The 15,670-nt window shown below is 48.7% G+C and overlaps 2 protein-coding genes across 7 annotated transcripts; both read left to right on the top strand.

Annotated features, from left to right (window-relative positions):
* Positions 1-1,387: 1,387 nt before the first annotated feature.
* Positions 1,388-8,569, top strand: PSME3 (proteasome activator subunit 3). 6 transcript variants are annotated; one of them, XM_036451261.2, is made up of 12 exons: positions 1,388-1,681; positions 2,323-2,355; positions 2,472-2,534; positions 2,728-2,832; positions 3,355-3,372; positions 4,258-4,306; positions 5,048-5,160; positions 5,408-5,476; positions 5,613-5,680; positions 5,780-5,834; positions 5,959-6,045; positions 6,914-8,569. In XM_036451261.2, the coding sequence occupies exons 1-12, from the start codon at positions 1,640-1,642 to the stop codon at positions 6,992-6,994; spliced, it is 783 nt and encodes a 260-aa protein (XP_036307154.1). In that variant the 5' UTR covers positions 1,388-1,639; the 3' UTR covers positions 6,995-8,569. The 6 variants fall into 6 exon arrangements, with proteins under 6 accessions (XP_036307154.1, XP_045442194.1, XP_036307155.1 ...); XM_036451260.2 differs by lacking the exon at positions 1,388-1,681 and adding an exon at positions 1,746-2,222; XM_036451262.2 differs by lacking the exon at positions 3,355-3,372 and having other exon boundaries at positions 1,389-1,681.
* Positions 8,570-8,712: 143 nt separating this feature from the next.
* Positions 8,713-15,275, top strand: AOC2 (amine oxidase copper containing 2). The gene is made up of 4 exons (XM_036451220.2): positions 8,713-11,522; positions 13,460-13,745; positions 13,980-14,109; positions 14,439-15,275. The coding sequence occupies exons 1-4, from the start codon at positions 9,938-9,940 to the stop codon at positions 14,703-14,705; spliced, it is 2,268 nt and encodes a 755-aa protein (XP_036307113.1). The 5' UTR covers positions 8,713-9,937; the 3' UTR covers positions 14,706-15,275.
* The last annotated feature ends 395 nt before the right edge of the window (positions 15,276-15,670 follow it).

Raw genomic sequence — 15,670 nt, 5'->3', positions numbered from 1 at the left:
TGTTGTGGGGTCGAACCCTGGGTTCAAAATAAGACCACCGGAGGCTGACGATTGATTTAGAAAAAGCAGGCAAGGATTTATTGAAAAACTGGCCAGGACGGCTGCGGGAGCACCACACGCAGGTGGGCCCCACGCGACTTGCACTGATCCAGATGTAGGCAATCCCTTTTGAAGCTTCAAACCACAGGAATTCCCCTTAGTTCTAAATTCTAAAGGCTGGGAACATTGGAATGTGGCCCTATCTTGCCCATAATACAAAAGCAGAACTCAGAGGTTAATCTCTAAAGGTTATCTATAGTTTCTACCCCTGAAGCTACTGAGTCCTTGGGAGTCAGTCTCCTGTAACTACCCTATTGTTTAAGCAAGTAAGGTCAAAGTCAAATAGCATGGTTAAAATTCAAACAGTTTTTACCCAAGTACGATTGCTACCATATTTCACTCTGAACTGAGATGTGCAGTGAGTGTAAAATTCATACTGGATTTTGAAGGCTCGGTATGAGAACAAAACATATGTGACCTTATTAATATTTTTAAATATTAGGTGTTTAAATAACATTTGGCGAAACGAGGTTAAATATATAATTAAAACGAATTTCACCAGTTTTTACTTTTAATGTGGCTACTAAAAGATTTTAACTTACACTAAGTGACTCCCATTCTATTTCTAGGCTCTGAGGCAGTGTTGTCCCAGAGCCTAGCCCAGTGTCCTGACTCATTTTATTTGCAGAAATAACCAGTGTTAACAGACAAACTGAAAAAGAAGAAAAAATAAAGGGTGAGTGGAGACATGATAGTTGCCTTCCACTAGGAAAATGGATACAGCACTGTCCTGGAAGTCAGGAGACCTGGGTTCTGTTCCAGGACTGACTGGCATCACTGTGTAGCTTCCCCCACCCTGGGAGTCAGTCTGCCCATCAGGCAGTGGCTCTCCAATGTCTGGGAGCGTATGAGTAAGTGATGGAGAAAGGTGAGGAAGCCTGGTACCACAGACCTCGTCCTCTGTTTGGCTCTCGCACAGCACCAGAGCTCCCCGGCCAACGAGAGGAAGCAGCAGGAACCATAGACTGGACCGCCAGCTTCCTTGGTCTGACGTCACTCAGGGTGCGACGCCGTCGCCGGTCTGTCCTCCAAAGTGCGGGGCTCCTTAGGTTCCTCCGGTGAAGGCGAGTGCCCACGAGCTAGCAGAGAGCCACACAGCTCCCGGGTCTCTCTGGGACTCGGTTCTCGGTTCACCAGCCCCCGCCACCCTCCCCGCTAACTCTCCTCTCACCCAGCCCTGGAACTCGGGAGGCACGAACCTGGAAGGAGAGGCGCGCACCAGACCTCAGTGCGGCTGCGCAAAGCACGCGCGCGTCCACGCCGGAGCCCCGGCGCTTGGCTGTGACGCAACTTCCGGCGTGAGCGGCGAAAGCCGGGAGGGCAAGCGATAGTGCAAGCAGGCATCCAGCAGCAGGCAGCAGGCGGGCGGGCGGGCAGGCGGCACCGAAGGAGGGAGCGAGCGAGCCAGTGAGCAGCCGGTGAGCCAGCGAGGGCAGCCACGCCCCGAGAGAAGCCGAATTGACTCCCGTCCCTCTGACCCCCTCCCCGGAGCCCACAGCGCCTCCGGTCTCCAGCGGAGCGAACACGGCCCTGCCCGGCCATGGCCTCGTTGCTGAAGGTGGATCAGGAAGTGAAGCTCAAGGTAGCGACACCGGTCAGGGCTCCCTTTCCCCTCGCTTCGATCTGGGAGCACTCTGACCGGCTCCCTACTCCCCATGGCGTCTTTGTCTCCCTGGGGACACCAGCTCTGAGCTTCCGCTCAGCCCAGCCCCCCCCTTCCCCATTCCCGGAGACCGCATCAAGGGAGAGAGGGTAATGTAGGGTGGCCTTCTGTGCCTTGTCTGGTGATGGAGAGCCCGCGGACACGTGGTGGATTCAGTGCTCGAGGTTCGTGACAGCTGGAAGTTCCCCAGCCCCGCCTCCGGACGCTGCCGCTGTCCTTGGAGTCAGGCCTGCCTCGTATCTCAGGTCTGAAAGGGAGCTGGCACGTTTGTGAGCTCACACCTCCCCTATCCGCCTGCTCACAAATTCAGACCGCCTCACACACAGGGAGGGAGAGAGGGAAGACAGGTGAGTGCTGCCCTCAAGCCCTGCTTCCCTCTCCTGAGATGGAGAAATGGGTCCTCAAAAAAATAAAGTACTTGCAGTCTGGGGGCCTCTCAGCTTCTCACTACAATCACAAGGTGAGGGAAAGACAGCGAAACTTGGGTTTCCCTATCCCGCCCTTACCTCTGTTGCCAGGTACTGATTTGCTCTTACTGAATTGCTCTTTGTTGGTTTTAGGTTGATTCTTTCAGGGAGCGGATCACAAGTGAGGTGAGTGAAATAAATAGCAAAACGAGAGTTGGTTAATACTTGGGAGTTTCCCAAAGGGGAGAGAACTGCTGAGAGATACCATCCCACGATTTTAACGCATTTCTTCTCACCTTTAGGCAGAAGACTTGGTGGCAAATTTTTTCCCAAAGAAGTTGTTAGAACTTGATAGTTTTTTGAAGGTGAGAGACCCTTTTCCTCAGATTTCCCAATTTTGGGGGGGCCCCCGATCTCTCCGTCAAATGGGACAAATCATGTGTTGGTTCCATTTTGTTTTGTACTGTAAAGCACTCTCCTGTCTTGCCCTTCACATGAAATATTTATTTGTTCATCTTGAAAAGACTAATGTTGGGGGGGTGGGCGTCTCTTTTTCAGGAACCAATTCTAAACATTCATGACCTAACTCAGATCCACTCAGACATGAATCTCCCTGTCCCTGACCCCATTCTTCTCACCAATAGCCACGATGGACTGGATGGTGTAAGTGTCCTATATTTATCTTTGTCTTCTGTAGCAATAGGTTCTCTGTCCTCTATTCCCTGGTCAGTGTGAACGTGTACAGAGGAGACAGTAGGATTTGGATCTGGGAATGGGGGCTCTTACAGACATGATGGCTCCGGTATACCCCCTTTAGATCCTGATTTCATTTACAGCATGAGGTGAACTTGCTAATGCTACTCTGGGTGAGAGTGAGTTTTAATAGCTGCAGGCTCCCTTGGGTTATCTGGTCTGACTCCATGGCTCTAAGCAAGACTTTTTCTTATCTGTTGCATGTTTCAATGTCTTGAGTCTTGTTATTGAATGAGTGAGTAGTCCTTCTTGATATATAACTGTAGTCCCTGTATTTGCTGTGCATCTTTATTACCTAGTCCTCATCAATTAATGTTCGCATTCTATAACACTGATGACACTGCATTATTCTTTGTCTGCCTTATTGTCTCCTTGTTAGAACTTGTTAGTTCTGGAAAGCAGAAACTGTCTTAATCATCTTTGTATTCCCAGCACCTAGCATTGTTTCTGGTACATAACAGGTGCTAAGTATGTGTTTGTTGATTGAATATTGTTTTTCTTTGTGGAACCAGCAGATTTATATATTTTCCCTTAATTATCTTTACCTTCCACTGAAAGGTTCTTTTTTCCTATTGTTTATAGTGGCCAGTTTCAACTGATGTACTGTAAGAATTTTTTAAACATGCAATTTCTGACTCTTTAGTCAGGAGCACTGACCTTTTTTCAATTGACTGGCAAATTGAAAAAAATGACACAGCCAACACAACAATGGCATCTAGTGTGAATGAATCAAAATTATGCCTTGTTTTGGGTCAGATAGGCAAAAAATATATTTTTGGTGTGCCACAGAATTTTAGTAATTGGTTTTTGTGTGCCAGGAGAGGGAAAAGATTGAAAATTGCTGGCTATCCCTCTCGTTGCTTAATGTGTTATATTTCTTGAAAGGTTGGTCTTACAATTAGAGAACGTTTTCTTAAAGCCTTTTATGTACTTAGTAACTTGCATAAATTAATAAGAGGAGAGGCCCAGTGCGCCCTCTGAGTCTGGGAGCCCTCGGGCTATGTCCTCTTGGGCCTAAGCGGGGCCTAACTCGAAGCTGTCAGTCGGACAGCCTTAGCTCTGCACTCGCTAGCCGTGAGCCCAGCTTCTGGCTGAGCAGCACTCTCCCTATGAGAGCTTCCTGAGGCAACTCCTGCATTGAGAGTCTTCCCCCTGGTGGTCACTGTGTGTCATAGCGGCCAGTCCTTCCCCATTCGGTCGATTTGCATATTAGCCTTTTATTATATAGGATAGGATAACCTATGGTGTCAAAGTAGGGATTAAACTTGCTTAAAATATAACTTGTGATAGGGATGTGAATGTGGAGAGTAGGCTAACTTCTGTCTGTCTCCTCAGCCCACTTACAAGAAGCGAAGGTTGGATGAGTGTGAAGAGGCCTTTCAAGGTAAGAGCTGCCCCACCCCTCCACCCTGGCTTACAGCCTTAGAAGCAGATGGGGCATGTGTTCTGGCCTGAAAGCAGGGTCTGACTTTATTTCCCAGAGTTAACATTCTCAGATCTTCCCTCTGTGGCATTATTTAGCACCCTGAACCTGATTTTCCAATAAAAAGGGAGGGTTTAACTTAGTGAAAACCGGCCAGAGGAAAGGACTTGGGGGTTACTACCTATTGCAGATTTTTCACAGAAGTCCCAGTTCCATGTTATTTTTTTTCCTCTTTAACAATAGTTGGTACATTAAGTCTTTAGAGTAGGGGTGTTGAACTCAATCAGAGAAGGGGCCAAAATCTAAAATCCAGCCTAAATCGCGGGCCGAATGGTTTACTGAACAGTCATAAACTGTCATTGTGATGGAAACGCAGCGGAGTGCAGTGATGACAGCGCGGTGCGAGCCACATTGCAAGGCCTGGCGGGACGGATTTGGCCCGCGGGCCTTGAGTTTGACACATGTGCTTTAGAGCATATTTTAACTTCCTTACCCTTTAGACTTTGGGCATATTTTAGATGCTCATTTATTTGTTAATCCATATGTTCTCTTTGGTTCTGTTGGTGGTATCAGTGTTCGTTGTGACAGATAAAAGGCAGAGGTCATAGCATTTCATGAATCGGGGGAAGAAGAGGGACGGGTGGAGGATTCTATATCCTGGCCCCCACCCTGATCATTTGGCCTTCTTCATGTCCTTGCCAGGAACCAAGGTGTTTGTGATGCCCAATGGGATGCTAAAAAGCAACCAGCAGCTGGTGGACATTATTGAGAAAGTGAAGCCTGAGATCCGGCTGCTGATTGAGAAATGCAACACGGTGAGGCAGGGGCTAGTGACCGGTGGGCTGACTTCCACCAGCCTGGCTTGACCTATGAAAAATCATGGATGGTGGGGCTGGAGGCATGGAGGTGATATGGGTGTTGGCAGACTAAGTATCTTGGCTCCTGTGCTCCTGGCACCTGGCCCCAGCAGCATGAATTGTATTCTTCATGGCATCACTAGAAAAAGCCATGTTCCTCAAGCCTTGGTCCTCATATATATATTTTGGTCTTTTTGCCCCGCAGGTCAAAATGTGGGTACAGCTCCTGATTCCTAGGATAGAAGATGGGAACAACTTCGGGGTATCTATTCAGGTAATTACATTACTGGAAGGGAAGGTTGGAGAGAGACTCATCTCCCCTGCTTTGTTTTTCCTTTCTCTTTGGTTCCTGGTGGAGTAATGTGGAAGTGACATTGACTCACCATGTTTGTTTGTTTGTTGTTTTTCAGGAGGAGACAGTTGCAGAACTAAGGACTGTTGAGAGTGAAGCTGCATCGTATCTGGACCAGATTTCTAGGTAGGCCTTCTTGGGCTTGGCCCAGAAATTGGGGGCTGGTGAGGTGGTAAGCACTGTCCAGGGTCTCCTGCAGCTTCCTCTTCTTTTTTCTCCTTCCAGATATTATATTACAAGAGCCAAATTGGTTTCTAAAATAGCTAAATATCCCCATGTGGTAAGTAAGGGTTTTGTGGCCTGAGGGTGGAAGTGGTAGGGGAGGGAGGAGTGACTGTTGCGGGGAAAGAGCTGACTGTGGATAGCTCGGCCTTGGGAACGAGCCTTTTCTCCGCCCCTTTCAGGAGGACTATCGCCGAACCGTCACAGAGATTGACGAGAAAGAATATATCAGCCTCCGTCTCATCATATCAGAACTAAGGAATCAGTATGTAAGTAACCTCGATCCCTGCCAACTGTTGCCCTAGCTTTTCTTAGTTCTGGTGGTAAATTTCTTGCCACTCTCTGTGGGTTGAGAGCGGGTACGGAGGTAAAGTTGACAGAACGAATTCTGCTTATCAACCAAGTGTCGAGAACTATGGAGTTGAGGGCATATAGCTGGGCATCTTCCTTCTTTCCACCTGCTATATGGTACAGAGGTGAAGATGAAGTTGTTAGTCAGACATATTTAGGTTTGGAACCAGCTCACCTGTAGTGTGTGACCTTGGGAAGTTGTTTAACCTCAGACTTCAAGGTTTCTTCATCTCTAAAATGAAACTTACATTAGCATATCTACTGCACAAAGATGGTTTAAAAAAAACTTAGCGAGATTGCTGAAATCAGTTTGACTCTGTGGATAGAGCTTCGGTCTGCGGACTGAAAGGTCCCAGGTTCGATTCCGGTCAAGGGCACATACATTGGTTGCAGGCACATTCCCAGTATGGGGTGTGCAGGAGGCAGCTGGTCGTTGGTTCTCTCTCATCGATGTTTCTAGCTCTCTATCCCTCTCCCTTCCTCTCTGTGAAAAATCAATAAAATATATTTTAAAAAATTGGCGAGATGATGCATTAAAGGACCCCGTGCACTTCTTGTTAAGTGTTCAACAAATGGCAGTTGTTATCAGACACTCAGGACCTTGGAAATGCCAGGGATACCTAGTTTGGGGGAGAAGAGAGGTGGAGCATCCACCTTGACTTCAGGTTCAAATGAGTGAGAAGGGGGTTATGTAAATGATTACTTGGGTAATTGGTTGGGAGGGATCTTTTCTCCTCGAGGTGGAGGTAGAATAGAGGTGTGATTCTCCGATCTCTCCTCTCCCAGGTCACCCTACATGACATGATCCTGAAAAATATTGAGAAGATCAAACGGCCCCGGAGCAGCAATGCAGAGACACTGTACTGAGGCCGGGGCCAGGGCCAGGGGACTCTGTGAGTCTGGCTCAAGACCGACATTGCCTTGGTTTGTTACATGACTATCGTGACGGGGAAACTGGCTGGAAATAGTAATCACACCTCTCTGTTTTTAGTTAGAGTCTAATGAAACTCTCATGTAGTTCTGTGACGTGTTTACCTCTTTTTTCAGGCCTCAGGAGCTCTTCCCTTTCCTTCCCTCACACCCCACACCTGAGCTGTTCTAATTTCTGGGGAACTCCAGGTTTGTGTGCGCAAGATGTTGGCACCAGAATACTTGTGTTTCTTTCCCCACCCCCTTCTTTGTCTTGGGCTTTGTGTTCTCCTTTTGATGATTAGTTTGTTAGGAGCTGAGGGAGCTAAAAGGAAAGTGCTAGGTTTTTGTTTTTTCTAAGATCTGGGGTCAGGGAGACTAGCTCCTCTTCTGATATAAGGCTAGTGTCTCTTGCCAGTGTGGGATATTGGATCCTCCCTGTCCCAGTTGTCTTGGTGATGACTTCAGGTTTTCCATCTACATACATGACAAGAAGCACCATAGACCTTGGCTAAGTCCCTAAGTCCTTCAGATGTTTTTATAAGTAGAATTTTCACATACACATATGTGCGTGATTGACACACACACACACAGACATGCACACATCTGCCTTCCTACTCTGTTACCTGACACTCCCCCGCCCTCCCCCATAAACCCTGTTACACACACTGTTCAGGAGGTGACAGTTGTCTCAGTCATCATCCACCGGCACCCATCGTCTCCTGATATTGTAGCCTCTTCGTGCCCACAGGCTATTAAGTTGGAGGAGGACCAAGAGGCGAGAAGCAGAGGGATTGGGGGAAAGCTCCTTTCTCTGTGACTCAGGTCCTTTTGGGCATTATTGCAAAGGCCAGTCCTCTGCCTCCTGACTGCCTCTTTCCACACAAGTTGTAATTGGGGGTGGGAGTGTCTTTAGCTGTGAGCACCAGCTGCTGCTGCTCCTCCTGGGCTTTTCCTTTGGGAAAAATATTCCTTATTTATAGTATTGTGCTTCCAGGGAAAGCAGTCACTTATGTGTATATGTGTGTGCACGCAAACACAGGCGAGTACACGTGTGTATGTGGAAATCCGCTGCGCAAGTCAAAACCATAGAAGAGTTCCCCCCTATCTCTCGAAGCTTCAAGAGATATCCCCCACTTTTTTATTCTGTCACTACTGGAGAGTCAGTATTTGCAGCCGCCAGCCAGTGACTCTCTCAGTGTCTGTTTCTGACTTATTCTTCCCCTGTCTGTCTTCCAACCCCTAATCATATTTCCACCTGGATGCATCATTTTTACTCCCATATGCTCTATAGAGAAGGAGTCAGGATGCTGTCTTCCCACGAATAGTATTCAGTAACAAACCAATTGCATTTTAGTTGGGCAATGCCCCTCCCCACCCTTCAGATCCCTTCCACCATGCATTTCTGTTTCCCCTTTTGTTTGTTGGATTGTTCTGCCCCTTCTCACCCCACCACCCTTGGATCGTAATGTAAAATTCTTTTACCATGTCAAGAAATTATTAAAAAGACAGGTACTTCGACCTCTTTCTAAAGCTGCAGACCCTGGTGAGATTCTCTGGTGGCTAGAGACATACCCATACTCATATGCGTGCGCATTGGGATACCCACCTCCACATACACCACCAGTCATCCTAGTCGGTGTTTTTATACCAATTATGCTTCCTCGTTTTTTCTGGAATAATGGAAAGATTGAGGTTTCTGCCTACCAAGAGGCAAGGGTGGGTCCTTCATTTGTATTAAGCCTGAATTATGTGAAAGAGAGAGAGCACTTCCCAAATCTAAGCTGCCTTCTGTCTCTACCCTCAACAAGATCCCAGTTCCTTCCTTCCTTCCCCAGTGATACCCATGAACTGCCAGTAGAGGCTGCTCTAGTTCCATGTGGGAATCACCTGGTTCAAGGCGCACCCTACCGTGTCATTCTTGTTACCTTATACTAATTCTCCCCTCAGAATAATGTCTTAAATTTCTTAAGGAGATGCCAGGTTTTGGTTTTCAAATGACTTGGAGGGCTGGCTGTCTAGGACTCTACCTCCCTCTGAAATAAAGTTTCCTCAACTTTCACCTTGTAACGTAGCCTTCTGGTATCCAATGATTCCCTCGTTGTCTCTGCAAAAAGAGATTTAAGGTCCTAAACAATGGAGGAACATCTGCTCTGTTCTGTTTCAGAAATAATCAGTAGGTAACACTTTTTGAATGCCTACCCTGTGTTAGGCTCTGCTCAGCACTTTATATGCATGATCACATTTAGTCTTCGTGTGTTTTACCCATTTATAGGTGAGGACATTGATTCATGATAGGTACCTTCCCTGAGGTCACAGCATAGGGACCTGGAAACCTGACTGCTAAGCTCAGGCCTTCACCACTCTTTCCTTTCTCACTGACTAGATAGAAGAGGTCTAAGACTACGGATCAGGCGCTTAACCTTAGGCAACTGGCCGAGCACAGTGCCTACTGCTGACCTAGGCAGTAGGTCCTGGAAATATTGGGGCATAGTGCCTGCCAGGAGGGTGGAAAATGGACGGTTTTGGTGCCTGCATTCAGCACACAGGACTTGATTGGGCATCTGAGATTTGCATTCTTCCTCAGACCCATTTTGAGTGGAAGGTGCAGTTCAGTGGTACTTCAAATGCCCTCTAATCTGGTCTAAATGATGGAAATCCAGCTGCCAATACTTCAGGGGCAGGGGAGATGCTATGACATGGAAGTAGTGCTTTGGGCCAAACCACAGAACAGAAAATTGGAACAGGATTATATAAATCAAGGTCAGAAATTTCCTGTTCAACCCACAGGGTGGAGTTTTCTCCATTCCTATCCATCCTACTGAATATAAACCCTGATTTGATGTCAGTAACTGGAAGCAGCAGCTGCTAGGACTCTCGTTTCAACTCTCGGCACTCACCATGAATGTCAAGGTAGTCCTCGTGTTCCTGGCACTATCCCTCATTACCATCTTTGCCCTGGCCTATGTCTTGCTGTCCAGCCAAGGGGGTTCCAGCCAACCTCCCCACTGCCCCTCTGTATCCCACGCCCAGCACTGGACACACCCTGGCCAGAGCCAGCTGTTTGCAGACCTGAGCCCAGAAGAGCTGATGGCTGTGATGAGCTTTCTGACCCAGAAGCTGGGGCCAGGCCTGGTGGATGCAGCCCAGGCCCTCCCATCAGACAACTGTGTCTTCTCTGTGGAGCTGCAGCTGCCCCCCAAGGCTGCAGCCCTGGCTCACCTGGACGGGGGGAGCCCCCCGCCCGCCCGGGAGGCACTGGCCATCGTCTTCTTTGGCGGACAGCCCCAGCCCAACGTGAGTGAGCTGGTGGTGGGACCACTGCCCCACCCCACCTACCTGCGGGATGTGACTGTGGAGCGCCATGGGGGCCCCCTGCCCTATCACCGACGCCCCATGCTGAGAACTGAGCTTGCCCAGATGTGGAAGCACGTGAAAGAGGTGGAGTTGCCCAAGGCACCGGTCTTCCTTGCTTCGGTCTTCAACTACAACGGCTCCACCTTGGCCCCTGTGCAGGCCACTCCTAGCGGCTTGCGCTCAGGAGACCGTGCTACCTGGCTAGCCCTCCACCATAACGTCTCAGGTGTTGGGATTTTCCTACACCCAGTGGGGCTGGAGCTACTGCTGGACCACAGGGCCCTGGACCCTGCTCGCTGGGCTGTCCAGCAGGTCTTCTACCTTGGACGCTACTATGCAGACTTGAGCCAGTTGGAACGGGAGTTTAAGGCTGGCCGGCTGGAGGTAGTTAGAGTTCCTCTGCCCCTGCCAAATGGGGCTTCATCCCTGAGGTCTCGGGTCCCCCCAGGTCCTCTTCCACCGCTTCAGTTCTCACCCCAGGGCCCCCAATACAGTGTCCAAGGGAACCTGGTGGTGTCCTCCCTCTGGACATTTACTTTTGGTCATGGGGTGTTTAGTGGCATGAGGATTTTTGACATCCGGTTCCGGGGTGAGCGAGTGGCCTATGAAGTCAGTGTCCAGGAGTGTGTGTCTGTCTATGGTGCTGATTCACCCAAGACAATGATGACCCGATACTTGGATAGCGGCTACGGACTTGGCCGAAACAGCCGGGGCTTGGTGCGGGGCGTGGACTGCCCCTATCAGTCTACAATGGTGGATATCCATGTATTCATGGGCAAAGGGGCTGTCCAGCTGCTCCCAGGGGCTGTGTGTGTATTTGAGGAGGCCCAAGGACTGCCCCTTCGAAGGCACTACAATCACGTTCAGAGTCATTTCTACGGTGGTTTGGCCAGCTCAGCTGTTGTAGTCAGGTCTGTGTCATCTGTAGGCAACTATGACTACATCTGGGACTTTGTATTTTACCCAAATGGGGCGCTTGAAGGGCGGGTCCATGCCACAGGCTTTGTCAACACAGCTTTCCTGAGTGGGGGAGAGGGAAGCCTCCTCTTTGGGAACCGTGTGGGGGAACGAGTGCTGGGGACGGTGCACACGCATGCCTTCCACTTCAAGCTGGACCTGGATGTGGCAGGTGAGTGCTCGGGGAATTAAGATGGAGAGTTGGGATGGGGCAGAGGGAACAGAGACTCCTCACCCCCAGATTAAGCCTGAAGAGTAGAGGAGCAGACCAGCTCCACAATTCATTGTGGCAACAAGGCACAGACTGATTTAAGTGTATTCCGCTGCAGTCGGTCTGAAATACTGGGCTTACTGAGCCTGGCAGAGGGGTAGGGAAGGGGGATCAGCCAGCCCCTCTGACTTGCCGCCATTGTGAAATTAGTTTAATGTAAAGGCTGCGCCTGTCTACCTTAACCTCAGGTGACTGTGCATGGTGAATTGGCCCTAAGGCTGAATGGGACTAGAGTTGGGGCTCTTTGTTCTTCCTAATTCTGAGTCAGTGGAGGAGGGGAAAGCAGGGACCTGAGCAGAGGTAGGAAGCAGTCCGTCTCAGGTTTTCAGAGAGTGGTTTGGGGGCACGAGAGGGAGGTACTAGATGGGAGCTGCTCCACAGGATTTCAGACAAATGGGGATATAGGATAGTGGCCCCATCCTTCTGAGGAGCGGGGGGGTCCCATTCCTGTCAGCACATGGCATCACAATGGGCCCTCTGGTGGCATGGCCAGCACATAGTAGGCTTGCTGCAAGTGTAGAAAGGAAATTCTCGAGTAGGGCTCAGGGCACAAAGAGGACTTGCTGCTCCTGACACGTTTTGTCAGGGACAGAAAATAACCAACGTATCAAATCAGACAATTAGACCCAGAAAGAAAATTAGAAATCCACCAGACCCTCTCCATATTATAGGTAGGGAAGTTGAGGGTGGGGGGAGATGAGACAGAAAATGGTTATCCAAGTATAATGTGCTATAACTAAGGATATTTCTTGTGAAACATTTTCTTGTTCTCCTGGGTATAAAGACATGACTGTGTGTGTGTGTGGATGTGTGTGTGTGTGGTGTGCCTATGGGGGTTATGTGGAGGCAGAGGGGAGGAAGAACTAAGAAAATAGCATGGTTGAAATGGCATATTAACAATTCTTTGACATATTTAGAATATGACTTTTCTGATTTGAAAATCTCTCCAGCATTTTGGTATCAGAGAGCCTTGTCAGGAAGTAAAATCAAATAACATTTTTTGGGTACCTGGTGGGTACAGCACAGGTTGGTGCTGTGGGCTGGAGGCTGTGCCAGGCCCCCTATGCACAGGAGACCAGCAGAGGCACCGGCTTTAGTAGAGTGCCCCTGAGCCAGCTGTCTTCACAGTTACTTTCCTGTTTTAAAGTGAGTCCAAGTTTCTGATCAGGTGCCGAGTGGAGTGATGAGTTCAGGTTATCAATAGAGTTCCAAGGAGTTCTCAGACAATTTAAGGACATAAATCTATTCACTTCTGAAAAACAGTGAAAGCAAATTCTCAGAGCGGAGAAGGGTGTGCAGGGCACCATGGAAGGGGATTGGGTTTTTCCAGGCAGCTTCTCCAAGACAAATGTCCCTTTCACAGTTACTAGCCACCTGCGTGTGTTTTTCCATTTACAGAGCTCAACCATAGAACAGCTTTAATTATGTCCGGTGTAGAGATTCGGAAAATGAAAGAAGCAAATAATTTGTCCAAGGGTAGACCAGTGCTACCAGAACTTTCCGCAGTAATGGAAATGTTCTATATCTGCATTGTCCAATACATTAGCCACTGGCCACATGTGGCTGTGGAGCACTTGCAATGTGGCTAGTGTGACTGAGGAGCTGACTTTTTAATTTAAATGCAAACAGCCACTTGTGACTGGAAGTAACTGTACTGGCAGGGCAGCATTGAAGGAGATGGGCTGGCTCCCAAATCTAGAGCTTCTGGCCCCCAGCATGGAGTGCTCTCTGGTGAGTTCTGCTGCCCTCTGCCGGGACACTGCAGTGTTATTGGTGGGGGCGATGAGGAGCCTGTCTTACCTGGTATGGACCTCCTCTCCCTCCCCTCCCCCTGGCAGGGCTGAAAAACTGGGTGGTAGCTGAAGACGTGGTGTTTAAACCTGTGGCAGCCCCTTGGAGTCCAGAGCACCAACTTCAGCGTCCACAGCTGACTCGCCAGGTCCTGGGAAGGGAGGATCTGACAGCTTTTCCATTGGGAAGTCCCCTTCCTCGCTACATTTACCTGGCTGGCAACCAGACTAATGCCTGGGGTCACCAGCGCGGGTACCGAATCCAGATCCACAGCCCCCTCGGCATACACATGCCCCTGGAGAGTGACATGGAGAAGGCCCTCAGCTGGGGGAGGTGAGGAGAGCCCTGGGCCCTGGGTGGTAGGGAAGAACTGGTCCCCAAACCCATCCCAGCTCTGGGAGACCCCCACTCACTATTCTTGGCTTACTATGCACCCCTGTCCCTCCTCTCAGATCCAAATAGATATGGGATGGGAAATGTCATACTGAATCTGATCCAAAAGATTTCTGGGACAGGAAATGTCTTTGACATTGTCTGACTCCACCTTCTTATGACATTCCTGGTCAGATACCAGCTTGCGGTGACCCGGAGGAAAGAGGAGGAGTCACAGAGCAGCAGCATCTATTACCAGAATGACATCTGGACGCCCACTATTGCCTTTGCTGATTTCATCAATAATGAGACTCTCTTAGGAGAGGTTGGTGGATCTAGAGATAGAGGAGAGGGGCTCTTCTATGTCTGGTGTCTTGGCTGCCCAACACCTGGCCCTAGATTGGAGGGAGGGTGTGTTTCCAGTGCTCAGATTCAGGAGTCAAGGGGTTCTTTGATGACCAATGTGGGTCATCACTCCTGGGGTGAGATTAGCTCTGAGATATTGATCGCTTTACACAGATCACCACGTTTTGTGGACTTGGGGTTGGGAGGAGGTGGAAGCAGGGCTGAGGCTGGAGGATGGGAATTGTGGCTAAGGGGTAATTCTCTGTGTCTCAACCTCCAAAGTCCTCCAGCTCCTCCTTCTTCCTGCAGGACCTGGTGGCCTGGGTTACAGCCAGCTTCCTACACATCCCCCATGCCGAGGATATCCCCAACACAGTGACTGTGGGGAACAGAGTTGGCTTCTTGCTTCGACCCTATAACTTCTTTGATGAGGACCCCTCCATCTTCTCCCCTGGCAGCGTCTACTTTGAGAAGGGCCAGGATGCTGGGCTCTGCCATGTCAACCCTGTGGCCTGCATCCCTCACCTGGCAGCCTGTGTCCCAGACTTGCCCCCTTTCTCCTATCAAGACTTTTAACCCAAGGGTGTGGGACACAGAGGTAGGGTGGGTGGGTGATAAGACATTTGTACCTTCCTCTCTGTTCCCAGTTCCTGTTCCCCTGACTTCTATCCTCTTAATGTTTCAGACAGCCCCTTCCAACACTAAACCTTCATGTAGCCTTTTGGTTAATTCGTATTTCCAGTGTCTTTTTAAAATGATGAATTTATACAGGTCATATTCTTATTAAAATATTCAAGCAAGGCGGACCAACGTGGCTCAGTGGTTGAGTGTCGAACTATGAACCCAGAAGTCAGGGCTAGATTTCAGTCAGGACACATGCCTGGGTTTCCAGCTTGATTGATCCCCATGGGGGTGTGCAAGAGGCCGCCAATTAATGATTCTTCCTCATCATTGATATTTCTATCTCTTTTTCTTCCTTCCTCTCTGAAATCAATAAAAATATATTTAAAAAAAACATTCAAGCAAAAACACCACAAATTCTACCACTCCAAAAAAGCTAGGGTTCACAGTTGGTGACCATTATACCAGATGTTTTTTTCATCAGGAATATTGAAATGGAAGAATAGATAGAATTTTGTAAAAATATATAGATGATATGGTCCAGCCGGCATAGCTCAGTGGTTGAACATTGACCTATGAACCAGGAGGGGATTGGAGCATATGCTTGGGTTGCAGGCTCAGTCCCCAGTGTGTGGTGCGTGTAGGAGGCAACTGATCAATGATGCACTCTCATCATTGATGTTTCTATTTCTCTCTCCCTCTCCCTTCCTCTCTGAAATCAATAAAAGTATATTTTAAAAACTAGATGGTATGTGCAATTTATACAAAAAAATTACAAGATTTTTATTTGAATTTCTTCTATGTGACTTTTGAAATAACCAGAATTCCCCAGAGAATATTAAGGATTCTGGCCAAGAAAATTAGCAGTGACAGAGAGAGGAAAGGGGGACAATACTTGCCAAGGAATGCTGCTTGGGAAG

Source organism: Pipistrellus kuhlii, unplaced genomic scaffold (assembly GCF_014108245.1).
Source record: "Pipistrellus kuhlii isolate mPipKuh1 unplaced genomic scaffold, mPipKuh1.p scaffold_m20_p_22, whole genome shotgun sequence".
NCBI classification, from domain to species: Eukaryota; Metazoa; Chordata; class Mammalia; order Chiroptera; family Vespertilionidae; genus Pipistrellus; species Pipistrellus kuhlii.
The sequence above is the reverse complement of the archived record's forward strand: the minus strand, read 5'-3'. Positions and strand labels throughout refer to the sequence as shown.

Bases quoted from the DNA above. Each gene is read 5' to 3' on its own strand.
- PSME3 (XM_036451260.2), top strand. From the start codon at position 2,148: ATGGAGAAATGGGTCCTCAAAAAAATAAAGTACTTGCAGTCTGGGGGC. The intron at 2,356-2,471 runs GTGAGTGAAATA...TCTCACCTTTAG, and splicing joins GGGAGCGGATCACAAGTGAG to GCAGAAGACTTGGTGGCAAA. The intron at 5,835-5,958 runs GTAAGTAAGGGT...CGCCCCTTTCAG, and splicing joins TAGCTAAATATCCCCATGTG to GAGGACTATCGCCGAACCGT.
- AOC2 (XM_036451220.2), top strand. From the start codon at position 9,938: ATGAATGTCAAGGTAGTCCTCGTGTTCCTGGCACTATCCCTCATTACC. The intron at 11,523-13,459 runs GTGAGTGCTCGG...TCCCCCTGGCAG, and splicing joins GCTGGACCTGGATGTGGCAG to GGCTGAAAAACTGGGTGGTA. The intron at 14,110-14,438 runs GTTGGTGGATCT...TTCTTCCTGCAG, and splicing joins ATGAGACTCTCTTAGGAGAG to GACCTGGTGGCCTGGGTTAC.